This window comes from Panicum virgatum, chromosome 1K (assembly GCF_016808335.1).
Source record: "Panicum virgatum strain AP13 chromosome 1K, P.virgatum_v5, whole genome shotgun sequence".
Classification (NCBI taxonomy): Eukaryota; Viridiplantae; Streptophyta; class Magnoliopsida; order Poales; family Poaceae; genus Panicum; species Panicum virgatum.
In genome coordinates this window covers 2,450,006-2,462,141 of record NC_053136.1, presented here as the reverse complement: position 1 = coordinate 2,462,141, position 12,136 = coordinate 2,450,006, and the positions used below count along the sequence as shown (strand labels likewise).

Here is a 12,136-nt window from a genome sequence, read left to right as displayed (position 1 = left end):
GTAGCACCCCCGTGCGCCGCGCCTGCTCTGCTGCATCGCTGCCACGCGCTGCCCCTCTGCCGCGCGCGCCGCCGCCGAAAAAGAAGGCGCTCAGGTCGCCGGAGAAGAGATGCCCTATTCAATTTTGGATTTTTAGTATTTTCAACATTATGTGCCTTCAATTTCAACATTTCGTCTTTATCGTTTCAACAATTCGAAGCTAAATGTTGAACTTATTTATAGAAAATGTTGAATTAATGCCACTGAAATATTGAATATGTTTACAGTATTTAATTGGACTAAACGGACTTTAAAAATGAATAATTTATTTACCATCCACAAGATGTATAGTAACCCATCCAATCCCATTCCCCCCGGAAAGAGTCAAAGCAGCCGTTGATTTCGAAACGACGCAGCGCACAGCCGCGAGCCTGCCACGCGGGCCCCGTGCTCCCAGGGTTGGTCGAAACCCCTACACCGCGCCCATGCGCCGCTGACCTCGAGTCGGCCGCCGACCCCACCTGCCAGTACCACGCGCCGCACCGCGGACCGGGCGCGCAACGGCCACCGCGTGGGCCCCGCCCCGTGACGGGGGAGGCGGAAAACTCCAGATGCCCGCCTCCGTTACAGAACAAGCGCAAACAATAATTGAATCCAACATCCCCCTCCTCCTGCTGGTCTAGTTTTCTAGCTTCTCCCACCCGATTCGCGGCGTCTCCACCCTCGCGGCCTCGCGGGATCTTCGTTGCTGCTGCTGGTTCCCTAGCGGTTGTGCTGGCACTGGTGGATGTGTGCGTGCGCTCTCACTCTTTTTTTTTTCTGCTCTGCAGTTTCGTGCTTTGTTTTGGATTCTCGGGTCCGTTTCCTGTAGTGCTAGTGTACGGTTTTGCTCCCTCGCCGAGAGGGGATTCCGAGGCATTTCTGCGCTCCGATTTTGGGTTCGAATTGAGGTGAAACTAGAGGAGGAAGGGATGGGGGGCGGTCTTGTTCGATTGATTTTGCACAGGCTAGATGGTTTGTGCGAGATTCGGGGGCGCAATTCGGGGAGGAAAGAGGGACCGGAGGTTTCGCATGTTTTGGGGCGCGACTCGGGAACTGGAAAATATTTATTGCAGGTTAAGCTATGGTTGGTGTGAGCAGGAGCAGCAGATGGGAGGCTCTTTTCCAATTGTGGGAGAGCAATTTCGTTTGACTGGGGGACTGGGCTTAGCTTAATTCTCGTTTTTAGACTATTCTAGTGAGCTTGAGGAGCTTAATTCCGCGGATCTTGAATTGTAACAGACGCTTGTGAAACCAAACTAGGCAAGGAGGGAGCAACGGTACTTTCGGACAAAACGTGGATCGGATGAAGTAGGTAGCCTACCCTTAATGACTGTTAGAGTATATTAGGGATATCTCTATATTAGGTAGATTATGATTGTATCCGTATCCTACCAGATCTGTAGGAGAGGCTTCTTGCCCTCCAAGTCATGTACCCCTATATATTCAGCCCCAAGGCTCAGGCTAATACAATCCATCCGTTACACCAATTTTATCCCTTCTACAATGACAAGTTCTAGTTAGAAAACTCCCGGGGGTTTGTGGATGAGAGCCGCTGAAATAGATGTTGTTTCTTCAATTCTGGGATCTGAATGTAGTTTACTTTTCAGTAACTTGTCTCAAACTTCTTCGGTTGGTGCCAACTGATTGATACTGTGCCAGATTGCAAACACTTATTTCTCACTCATGATTCTGAATTACCCCTTTTTTTTATGTCACCTTGGTAAACTGAATATCAGTATCAACTTGTGTGGGATGTTAGTTGCGCCATGTTTCAGATGTCATGTCTCTTGTGATATTAAAATTTGGTGTGATGATGGTCTTTCCACGATCTCCTGACAAGATTCAAATAATGCAGCTGATCGTGAGGAAGCAATGGAGTGGTGGGGTGCTCACGTTTTATACTACCGAACTTGAAAGGAGCCTTTACAATGGCACCGGGAAGCAGCATTGTGACTGTAGTTCCCGAGTCAGACTGTGGAGATGATGGCCTTTCTGAGGCACTTGGGGGTATTAGGCTTGATGTAGACTCTACAAGTAAACCATGGTCTACGTCACTAGCCAGTGTTGCATTATCATCATTGGCTGGCTTGAATGATTTGCTCGAATGCCCAGTGTGTACAAACTCAATGCGTCCACCTATACTGCAGGTGTGTGCGCTCATGGCTTGTCTTCTCTCCTTTTACTCTTTTGGCAGAAGCAGATGTTTTGATGATTGAAACATACATGTTTGCATGTTTCAGTTTAGCTGCGAAGAAGATGCTGTTAGTTTCCATTTCCTGTTAGATATATTGATTGAGTTGGTATAGAAAGAGGCCATCGTTCTATGAATGCTACATTTACACCAGCTTAACTTATGTGGGTCTTGTCCATTGATCTCAAGTTTTCTGCTCAACATGCTAACACAAGTTGGTTGCATCTTTCTGGTTATCATGTTGCTCATTACAATTATGGACTCCCTCGCATCAAAGTAATCCAGAACTTCCTTATGTCAATTGTGAAAAGATTAGTCCTTGGTTTCCTCCATATGTTTTATGTCAGTGCGAGCATAGTTTTGGAGTCCATGTCTTTAGTCTTTGCTTTCTTAGAATTAGGCATGGTTCTGACCATCAATAAGTTTTTAGCTTTTATATTACTTGCATTAGAACACTTCCAGGTTTCTAGTTTGCTTTCTGTGTAGGCACACATGCACATTATGTTGTTCGTGCTCTTTTTTTTATTTGAACTTCTGCATTTCGTTGGCCTCGATGGATTAACTTAATAGGAATTGCAATCAAATTTGTGTTACTTGAATAGTGATAAAATTCAGATTACTTTGGTGTTTAGATCGTGCAATTAGACAACAGTTTAAATTTTGATGGTTATGGAGACAAATACAGGAAATGAGAAAAGTAATAATGTACTGATTCCTTGTTCTTCTTGGCTCTTGCAGTGCCCAAATGGCCACACAATTTGCTCCAGCTGCAAGCATAGGGTAGACAACCACTGCCCAACTTGCCGCCAAGAACTGGGAAACATCAGATGTTTGGCTCTTGAGAAGGTGGCAGAACAACTTCAGCTTCCATGCAAATACCAAAGCGTGGGATGCACCGAGATTCACCCATACAAGAACAAACTCAAGCATGAGGAGCTCTGCAGGTTCAGGCCATACAACTGTCCATACGCAGGTTCAGAGTGTCCGATCACAGGTGATGTTCCGTTTCTGGTGTCTCATCTCATCAATGACCATAAGGTGGACCTGCATGAGGGATGCACGTTTAACCACCGGTATGTGAAGCCCAACCCTTACGAAGTGGAAAATGCTACATGGATGCTCACAGTAAGTAACAATCAGCATCTTTGTGCATTTTAAATACCTAAAAGTTTGGATCTCCTATCATCCAATCTGGAATGCATGTTTACTTGTTCAGTAGACATTGATAAATTACTTGGATAATATTTGTTTACATCTTACATTTTGGATGATAATATCTTTGTCATTTGCCTTAGCCAAGTCCATTCTTTTCTTACTTGTACCATAAGCACTGAATGAGTATGAGATCAATCAAATGCTGCATTTCACAATGTGGCTGGTATTTTGATGTGTGCAGGTCTTCAAGTGTTTCGGGCAGCATTTCTGCCTGCACTTTGAGGCATTCCTGCTTGGGATGGCGCCAGTGTACATGGCGTTCCTGCGGTTCATGGGCGAGGAGAGCGAGGCACAGGGCTTTGGGTACAGCCTGGAGGTGGGCGGGGGCGGACGGAAGCTGACATGGCAGGGCACTCCGAGGAGCATCAGGGACAGCCACCGGAAGGTGCGGGACAGCTTCGACGGGCTGATCATCCACCGGAACATGGCGCTCTTCTTCTCTGGCGGCAGCAGGCAGGAGCTCAAGCTGCGGGTCACAGGCCGCATCTGGAGAGAGCAAGTGCAATGAGCCGTTTCTCCTTGGTGTATCCTTCATCCAGCAGTAGAGGAAGACAGCTTCTGCCCCTTGCCATGGTTGAAGTTCCATTCCATGTTGAACCTGTGCATTTGCTGTACAAAAATACTTTTGGCACGGTGTAGCCACCGTGTTCAAACCTGATTAACACTTGGGGAAGCCCCGGGAAAACCTGACTGACTCTCTTCTGAATTTCCGATGCCTCAAGTGTGGATCCTGGGCCAAGCTAGGCTGAGATCTGGTCGTGGCCCTGGAGGCCCAGATCTTCTCTCGTTCATGCGTACTAGATTTGTGCGGTACAAGATGTAATTTGTTGTCTGAACGTACACGTGAACACCGGGTATGCCATCTTGATCATCCTGCAAAAATTTATTAAATGGCTTAAGGAAGTTTGAAGTTTGATTAAATACTTTTATGTAACCAGTAACACAATAACGACGCTTTGGCCGAGTGGTTAAGGCGTGTGCCTAGGGGTGGTAAAGAGCCCAACATTTTGAACTAGAAAATCTTTTCTAAGGATCGGGCTCTAAAAGGGCCGGGCTCTAAACATATGTATTTTTGAACTAAAAATTTTAAGGGCTTTATTGGGCTGTGAAGAGGCCATTAGGGCCATGGCCCATTACCACCCCTACGTGTGCCTGCTAAGTACATGGGGTTTCCCCGCGAGAGTTCGAATCTCTCAGGCGTCGTTCCTTTTTTTGGCTTCAGCCTTTTATTTTCCCTCCCTGTGGTCAAACTGCATCAGAAGCATGCATCGTCTCCGTTTTTGTGGGCCATTTCACCTCTATAGTCTTCTATTTTCCCACCCTGTCATCAAACTGCATCAGAAACATTCTCATGATTGCTGTAGCGGTTCTTTATTGTAAATTTCTTAGGATTGAACAGATTAACATACTAATTTATTATTTCCTTGCAAAAGGAGAAAATATTTTTATTGAATATAGAAAACATAAAGTGTATGTTTCTGGCTTCGTTTTTTTTCTTTTGCTTTTCAAGTGTATCGTTCAAACACTTTTTTCATTAAAAAAAAAAAGAACCGCAATACATTCTGAAGTTACAGCACGTTGCCAAAAGCTTGTAATATGCTAGAATCACAGAGCAAATCTTTATTGACAAACAATCAATCGCCGAAACAAACCACGTGCACCTGCCCTCAAGCATACACACAAGACAAGATCAATGTCGATACACACAACGTCCTCTCATCTAAGGCTTTACAAACATCTAGGGAGAAAGGTATGCGACTGCCGCGTGGATTGGCTCATATGCAGCAAACGAATTCCATCTGCGGGGGCAGCCACACCATGCCCTGGAGCTCCTGTGGGCTTTTAGCACTTAGCATATTAACATGCCTTCGAAGCATGCGGAGTCAATTGGTTGAGGCACGAGTTCACTGCACAAACAGAACAGTCATTTCAGAATCGATCAAAGCTCTGACATCATGCATTCGTGAGCGTAGCGAACTGGGAAAATGAATAGTGATGACATATCTGTGGACTTGCAATAAGTTGTTGCCAGGTGACAGCAAAAGAAAATGGTCGATGTTCATCTATTAGTTACCAAAGAAAAAAAAAGGAACTCAGAATGTCATAGAACCTTCTGTTGAATTAGATGGAAGGGCCAGCAACTGAAGTTGCATGGCCTGATTCTTGCAGCTGCTTCAGGGTGGATGCAAGCCAATCAAGGCCATCATATAGGCCCTCACCACGTAGTGCACAGGTCCCCTGTATGTGCCATATTCTATTCCTGAGATCATGCAATCCCAGTCCTTCGCTAACCTCATCTGTGCTCATCGCACCTCTCTGCGTGAAGAAGAAAAGGCATCAGTCTGGGAGATCAACTCCATCACTGCTCATTCGAACCTTTCATAGATCTGCAGGAATTCACAGCAGTTCTAAACTTACCATTTTTCAATTAGCCATAAAGAATTTCAAAGAAATGTTTTCTCGGTACTCTAAAGAGCTTCATAACAACACAAGCAGTTTTTATAACAGGTCCTACACAGCATGGTCTACACACTCACCGTTTTATGGAAGTAAATACTCCGATTATCTCAATAACATGTACAGGTTGACATCTAAAAAAAAGTGTACAAGTTTGTATTTTGCAAGGTAAATCTGTCTCGCATAGTATTAACCCAGAAGACATTGGATACAACATAACATTGTAAAAGAATGGAATTGAATACGCAACTACAGACAAATTGCAAAAAGAAGTAAAAAAAAGAATATGTAATACAATCATTGATCAAAAGGGGATTTCACAAAACACTGTGAGTACGCCAGTACAGTAATAAAAAACTATGCAAGTAGCGGTTAGCACTCCAAAATTCTTGGTCTAACTTACCAGGTCTTGCTTGTTTGCGAATACTAAGATTATGCTGTTTGCCATCAAAGGGTCCTTGATAATTGTCTGGAAGGAGAAATAGAATGCATGTTATTAGGACCACATATCATCAATAAACATACTTTAAGGAGCCAGGAAGTTATGTAGTGAAGGATATAGTATGAAATAATAACCTGAAATTCCTGTCTCGCGTCTCCAATCCTTTCTCTGTCCAAAGAATCAACGACATAGATCTGCAACAAGTCGAAAGCTGAAACACAAACTTCGCAAGACGACTATATGCACTTCACTTCTGTTCTTTACACCAGTCTTTTTCAAAATGCGCTTAGATTTAAGACCATATGTACATATTTGCCATGATTTATATATTAGCTACAATTGAAGATAACAATGTGCAAGTCCAAAGCAAGAATTGAGAAAGATTAGAACTACAAAAGAACCAGAATAATGAGAAGCTAGGCATGTGTATATAGACTTCCACGTAATAGTTATTACCAGTGCATCAGAATTACTGAGGTACATCTTCCATAGCGACCTGAGTTTTTCTTGGCCCCCAACATCCCACACAGTGAATACTACATTCTTATACTGAACTTTCTCCACATTAAAACCTGCAGGGGAGAATTTATATTACAGAGGAAAGAATTAGATCAATAGATGGAGAATTGAGGTATGCAAAAAAGTTCAGAAGAACAAAGAAAAAAAGGAATAAACTCCAGAGCATTATGCTGGGCCAGAAAATATCTGTGCTCAATTGCCAGGTAACATGATCATGAAGAACTGACTGGAGATGGTCTTTGCACTGCCATCATTCAAATTGTGTAAAGGGAAAAGTTCTTAACGCAAGTAATAGCATACACTGAGAATGTATCAAGCTTGGTTTGTCCAAAAGCATGACATAGCCTCTCACTAAATATAAAGATGCAGTACTCCCCATGAAATTTACCAGCTTCCATCGATTTTTTTCCTTCCAAAATATATCATGTGATAAATTAATGAATCGATTGAATGGAAGATGAATGCCAGTTTTGAGGAAACTTATGTATGAACAATGAGACGTAATATATACAAATATTTCCAAATCAACACCAATTAAGATCAGATAACACCTTCCAAGCAACCTACTAGTGCAACCAAACATTGGTCATGATTTACTATTGTTGCTTTTATTTCATAGTCTGTACAGTCTTTTTCAAATATGCACCAAAAAAGAGAAATGGGTAGTCAGCTTGCTGAATAAAATCTTCCTGACACACCTCAATGATTCAACGTTGTACGTAAATAAGTAATAGATAATGATACAGGTCACCTACCCACTGTTGGGACTGTTGAAAGAACCTCCCCCATGTGCAGCCTATACAATATTGTTGTTTTACCAGCCGCATCCAAACCAAGCATCACAACCTTGAAGAAGGCAATCACACTATTAGTGACAGACTCAGATAACCATTAATTAAAAAACAGAACTTGATTGAGGATGATGCAATGAGTAAGAATTTATGGAATGATTCATTGGATCAAGGCGGATACCTGAAAAAGTATATTTAACTAGAATCACAAAGGCCATGACAAAAATAGCTGGGTTTGAATCCAGTACCCAGTAGACCCATCATCTACTGCTAATGTACATTACTTAAGTGCTGCCTCAATCCACGTCCTCAAAATTCCCACTTCACAGCTCACTGTAAGGATGGTATAGTTTATCTTTTTATTAAAGAGGAACGCAAGAATGAACCAGTGAGCAAGCACTGAATTCAATCGATTTCTGCACAGCAAAGTTGATAACTAGACTTCGAGAGATCAGAGATGTCGAACCAATGACAAAATCCTAAAGAACGGACCCCTGTCTAGCCTGTCACATGCCAGTCCCCAATACTTAACCAAAGAACTCCTCGGATCGGAGCTTCCCCATGGGTAGGCATATCAGCTTGTAACCCATACGCCCAGATTCTTGTGCAGTACGCCAGTACCAGCCCAAGCAGTATTCATATTTCCTCAAGCAGAACTAGCACAATACAATCCAAAACGGTGACCTAAGATTACGAAGGTTCGTTCAAGAATCAGACTGCACCAAGCATGCGCCTAGAGGTTCCAAGAACCTACCTACATCTACATGAGCAAGCAATCAAACCAAGAAAAGGCGGAAGTAAGGACAGGAAGGTTGATATCATCATTTACCCTCATCTCCCTGGTGGAGAAGAAGGAATCGAAGAGCTTGCGAATAGCCTGCCCCATCCCCCCGCCGCTTCCTGCCTGCCTGCGGGTGGCGGGTTGTTAGGCAGATGTTGCCCTCTGCGGCCGGCCGGCTGCTGTTCTCCCTCTCTCGCCCCCCGGGATTCCGTCAAGCTCGAGAGGAGTGGATCGCGGGAGCCAGGGCTGGGCGCAGCAGGCGCGGTCCGGTCCAGTGGGTGGGTTGGTCTGGTTTGGTTTGGCGAGAGCTGGAGACAGAGACGAGGAGAGGAAGAGATCGGCAGAGTGGTGTGGCGTTGCCTTGATGGCTTGGCAGCTGCCTGCCGGCTTTGCCATGAGACTCCAACACGAAAAGACAACACACGCGGTTAGAATAGTTGCTTTGGATTTCTTAAGCCTCACGCCTTACTCAAGACTATTGTAAAGTATCTCCTGTTAAGGAGGATTTTTCAAAATACAAGGATGAAGAATAGAGTCCATATTTAGCCATACTTCAGGAAAGTAATTTGATTTTCCCCCCTTTAATATAAACGGTTTGAACCCTTGTTAAATTTGCATAATCCTACAACTAATCGTAATCTAGTAACATTCCAATACAACATGTGTACATAATGTAAAAATGAGATTAGAATGCTATGAATTTTTTATTAAGCTTAATTTGGTAAAGTGTCACGACATGACTCCATACATAAGTAATTATATAATAAGATTTGATCAAATAGTTAACATTGAAATGTTGGCCACTAAAGAAATAACAGTTCCAAGAGAGCCCAACTAAATTAGTTTAGAATTAAATGCATATTTAAAAAACACTTAAGAAAATATAGAAATTAAATCTGGAAATTAAACTTTTCTCAACTCAATGAAGCAACACTCTAGGGTTTGTTTGGTTCGAGGGACTAAACTTTAGCCCATGTCACACCAAAGATAATCTTAGTATTTAGAAGTATTAGATAAAGGTTAATTATAAAACTAACTATAGGACCCTGGGCCTAAACTGTGAGACGAATCTAATGGTGTATAGTAATCCATGATTAGTGGATGGTTACTGTAGCATCAATGTAGCAAATTATAGATTAATTAGGCTCATTAGATTCGTCTCGCGAATTAGCTCTCAGCTGTCAAAAAACATTTATAAACAGATTTTATTTGATACTCGAAAATAGTAAGATTCTTTTTATGTGACAGGGACTTAAAAAAAAGTCTATGAAAACAAACAAGGCCTAAGAGCGCGTTTGCAACCCTCGACGCGCAGGCCTGGCCAGCCCAAATGGTCCAAGCCTGGTTAGGCATGTCCCTGGCCAGCCACCTGCGCCTGTTTGCGCTGCTGTACCCCACTAGCCCGGCTTAGCTGAGCCCATGTTTGCGACCCAGTGGGCAGCTGGGCTCACAACCCAACCGCCACCAACTGCCTAGGCCAGATCCTGTTTGGCAGGGTGGCTGAGATGAGCCTGGCCCAACATAAGCATACACAATTTTGATCTTAATCAATAAAGGGAGATATAAATAATACAGGTACAACATCATTAACATCATATAATCATTTTTGTAACAGTAATTCTTACATAATAGGTTTCATGAAAAAAATATTGGCCTCAGCTTTTGTATTGCGGTGGATTTGCTCATTCAACTCATTGGTGGATGCTCTCAAAACAAAGGGATAAAGCTAGTAAAAAAAACAGCATAAAAGATGAAACAAAGAGCCAAAAAAAATAGAGGAACTTCTCAGCAGAAAAGGAGTAACATCTCAACAGGATCTGGTCTGGGCATCTCAACATTCAAGATCAAACACAGGAACAACATGTAAACAAAGGTAAATGGCATCCACCTCATTTATGTTTTTGCATCATAGGCCATTAAATTTCCACAAGTACCACCAAGATAAGCAAATCAGATAAGATCAAATATGGAGGTAACAAAAATGCAAATAAGTAATAAGTCTAGATGCAAATAGAAGTAGACAACAGAGGCTATAATAAGGTTATACAGCAAGTTGTCCAGCCCAACAGCTAAGGGCTCAAATAGTGTTTCTCTCACACAAATGTTGCCTATAGTTAGCCAACCTCCCAGCAAAAGCTAACCAAAAGTCAGGTGTAACTACATCATCCTAACTGCACAAAAGCTCTATAGCCAACTAATACCAGCTGCTGTCAAAAGAAGAGAAGGTTGGTGAGGGGGGTGGAGGAACTATACATCTCAACACTCAACCCCCTCCTTTCCAGGCATACCAGCAAGGATCACCAACTACATGAAGTAGTTCTTGGCTAAGAAGGTCCTCAGCCAAATGCTCCTATGGCCATAAGTCATGTTCACAAAGCCCCTACCTTGGGCCTTGTTGTCCAGGAGGAAGGTGTAAGCCACAATGAGGGCCTCCTCAGAAAACCCAGGCATCTCCATCATAGCAAGCTAAAGATTAGCATCAACATGGGCAGGGCCAGTCTCCCTAAGGACATTGGCAACATTGTTGACAGCATCAGACATGTTTGTCAGCATGATAATCTCCTTCTCAGAGAAAGTCCCTCTCTTCCTCTTCCCACCAGCAGCTGAGGAGGGCTGATCTGTGGCCTTGCTACCCTCTGCTGGTGCAGGGGGAGCTTTGTCAGCAGAGCTAGGGGCCAGTGGAGTACCCTCAATCTTCCCAACAGTGCTATCAGCTAGGTTCTGCCCTAAAGCTTCCCCAGACCCAAGTGCAAACCTCCCAGTGGCCAGAGCATTGCCAAATATGGCATCCATCTCACTGTAGAACCTAATTGGGGTGTTTAGGTACTCAGCATCTTTAGGATGGTCCTACAGTTAGGTTAATAGTAAAGTTTAGGCAGGAACAGATACTATAGGTATGAAGAACAGGAAGTGGATGAAATTTGCTACCTTGATGTGCCCAAGGTAGTGGTCATTGTCAAGCATGATGGCATAGTTCCGGTCATCCCAAAGTGCACCACTAAGGTTCTTGAGTTTGGACACCTTCTGCCATTTCTGCCTCCATTTTCTAAGGTGGTTGTACACTTGAGTTGGGCTGACAATCTCCCCACACCAGTCCTTAAGGACTCTGGCCACTTGGTTCACATCCTTGTCCTTGAAGACCTTGTCAGGCCTGCTGCAATCACTCACCATAGCAGCCATCCTCCTAAGAACAAAGCCACTACTGTTGTTGGTCCACCTCATAGCCCTACCAGCACCAGCAACAGCAACAGGAGCAGCTACCTCAGCATCAGTAGCAGGATCAAGCACTACTGGAGCAGCACCATGGCCAGCTACAACAGCAGCACCACCAGACCCACCACTAATCATCTCCTCAAGCACAACATCAGCAGAAACAAACCCCTGACCACCAACTGGGACTGAAGCCATAGTACTACTGGTGTGCATGAATGAGAGTAGATAACAATAAGACCAGTTAAATAAACAGCCACAGAAAGCACAGAAAATCAATGTACTTGATCAAATAAACATCAGAATGAATAAACATGAGATCCATAGCAGGATCAAATAAACATGGTCTCAAATAAGTGGTCTCAGCCTTGTCCAACAAATTATTACATCATCATCAAATAAACATGAGTTCCATAGTAGGATCAAATAAACATGGTCTCAAATCCTATTGTTTCCCCTCCCAGCCCACATTGCATCACAAATGGCATCCCTCTTTGCAGCCATGTCAA

General features: G+C 43.4%; 2 protein-coding genes, 1 non-coding gene and 1 pseudogene across 5 annotated transcripts; 2 read left to right on the top strand and 2 right to left on the bottom strand.

Moving 5' to 3' along the window:
• Positions 1-603: 603 nt before the first annotated feature.
• LOC120710686 (E3 ubiquitin-protein ligase SINAT2-like) lies at positions 604-4,140 on the top strand. Of its 2 annotated transcripts, XR_005690014.1 has the most exons (5): positions 604-770; positions 1,877-2,168; positions 2,951-3,337; positions 3,609-4,037; positions 4,073-4,133. XR_005690014.1 is itself a non-coding variant. In XM_039996314.1 (4 exons), the coding sequence occupies exons 2-4, from the start codon at positions 1,950-1,952 to the stop codon at positions 3,933-3,935; spliced, it is 933 nt and encodes a 310-aa protein (XP_039852248.1). In that variant the 5' UTR covers positions 604-770; positions 1,877-1,949; the 3' UTR covers positions 3,936-4,140. The 2 variants fall into 2 exon arrangements, 1 of the variants encoding a protein (XP_039852248.1); XM_039996314.1 differs by having other exon boundaries at positions 3,609-4,140.
• Positions 4,141-4,377: 237 nt separating this feature from the next.
• TRNAP-AGG lies at positions 4,378-4,630 on the top strand. The gene is made up of 2 exons: positions 4,378-4,414; positions 4,586-4,630. It is a non-coding gene; the product is annotated as a tRNA-Pro (tRNA).
• Positions 4,631-4,941: 311 nt separating this feature from the next.
• On the bottom strand, positions 4,942-8,788 carry LOC120710490 (ADP-ribosylation factor 1-like 2). 2 transcript variants are annotated; one of them, XM_039996192.1, is made up of 7 exons: positions 8,466-8,788; positions 7,601-7,691; positions 6,783-6,898; positions 6,461-6,520; positions 6,288-6,353; positions 5,538-5,743; positions 4,942-5,334 (listed from the first exon to the last, which is right to left on the bottom strand). In XM_039996192.1, the coding sequence occupies exons 1-6, from the start codon at positions 8,520-8,522 to the stop codon at positions 5,549-5,551; spliced, it is 585 nt and encodes a 194-aa protein (XP_039852126.1). In that variant the 5' UTR covers positions 8,523-8,788; the 3' UTR covers positions 4,942-5,334; positions 5,538-5,548. The 2 variants fall into 2 exon arrangements, with proteins under 2 accessions (XP_039852126.1, XP_039852177.1); XM_039996243.1 differs by lacking the exon at positions 8,466-8,788 and adding an exon at positions 7,818-8,394.
• Positions 8,789-10,624: 1,836 nt separating this feature from the next.
• On the bottom strand, positions 10,625-11,825 carry LOC120647776 (annotated as a pseudogene).
• Between the last annotated feature and the right edge of the window lie 311 nt (positions 11,826-12,136).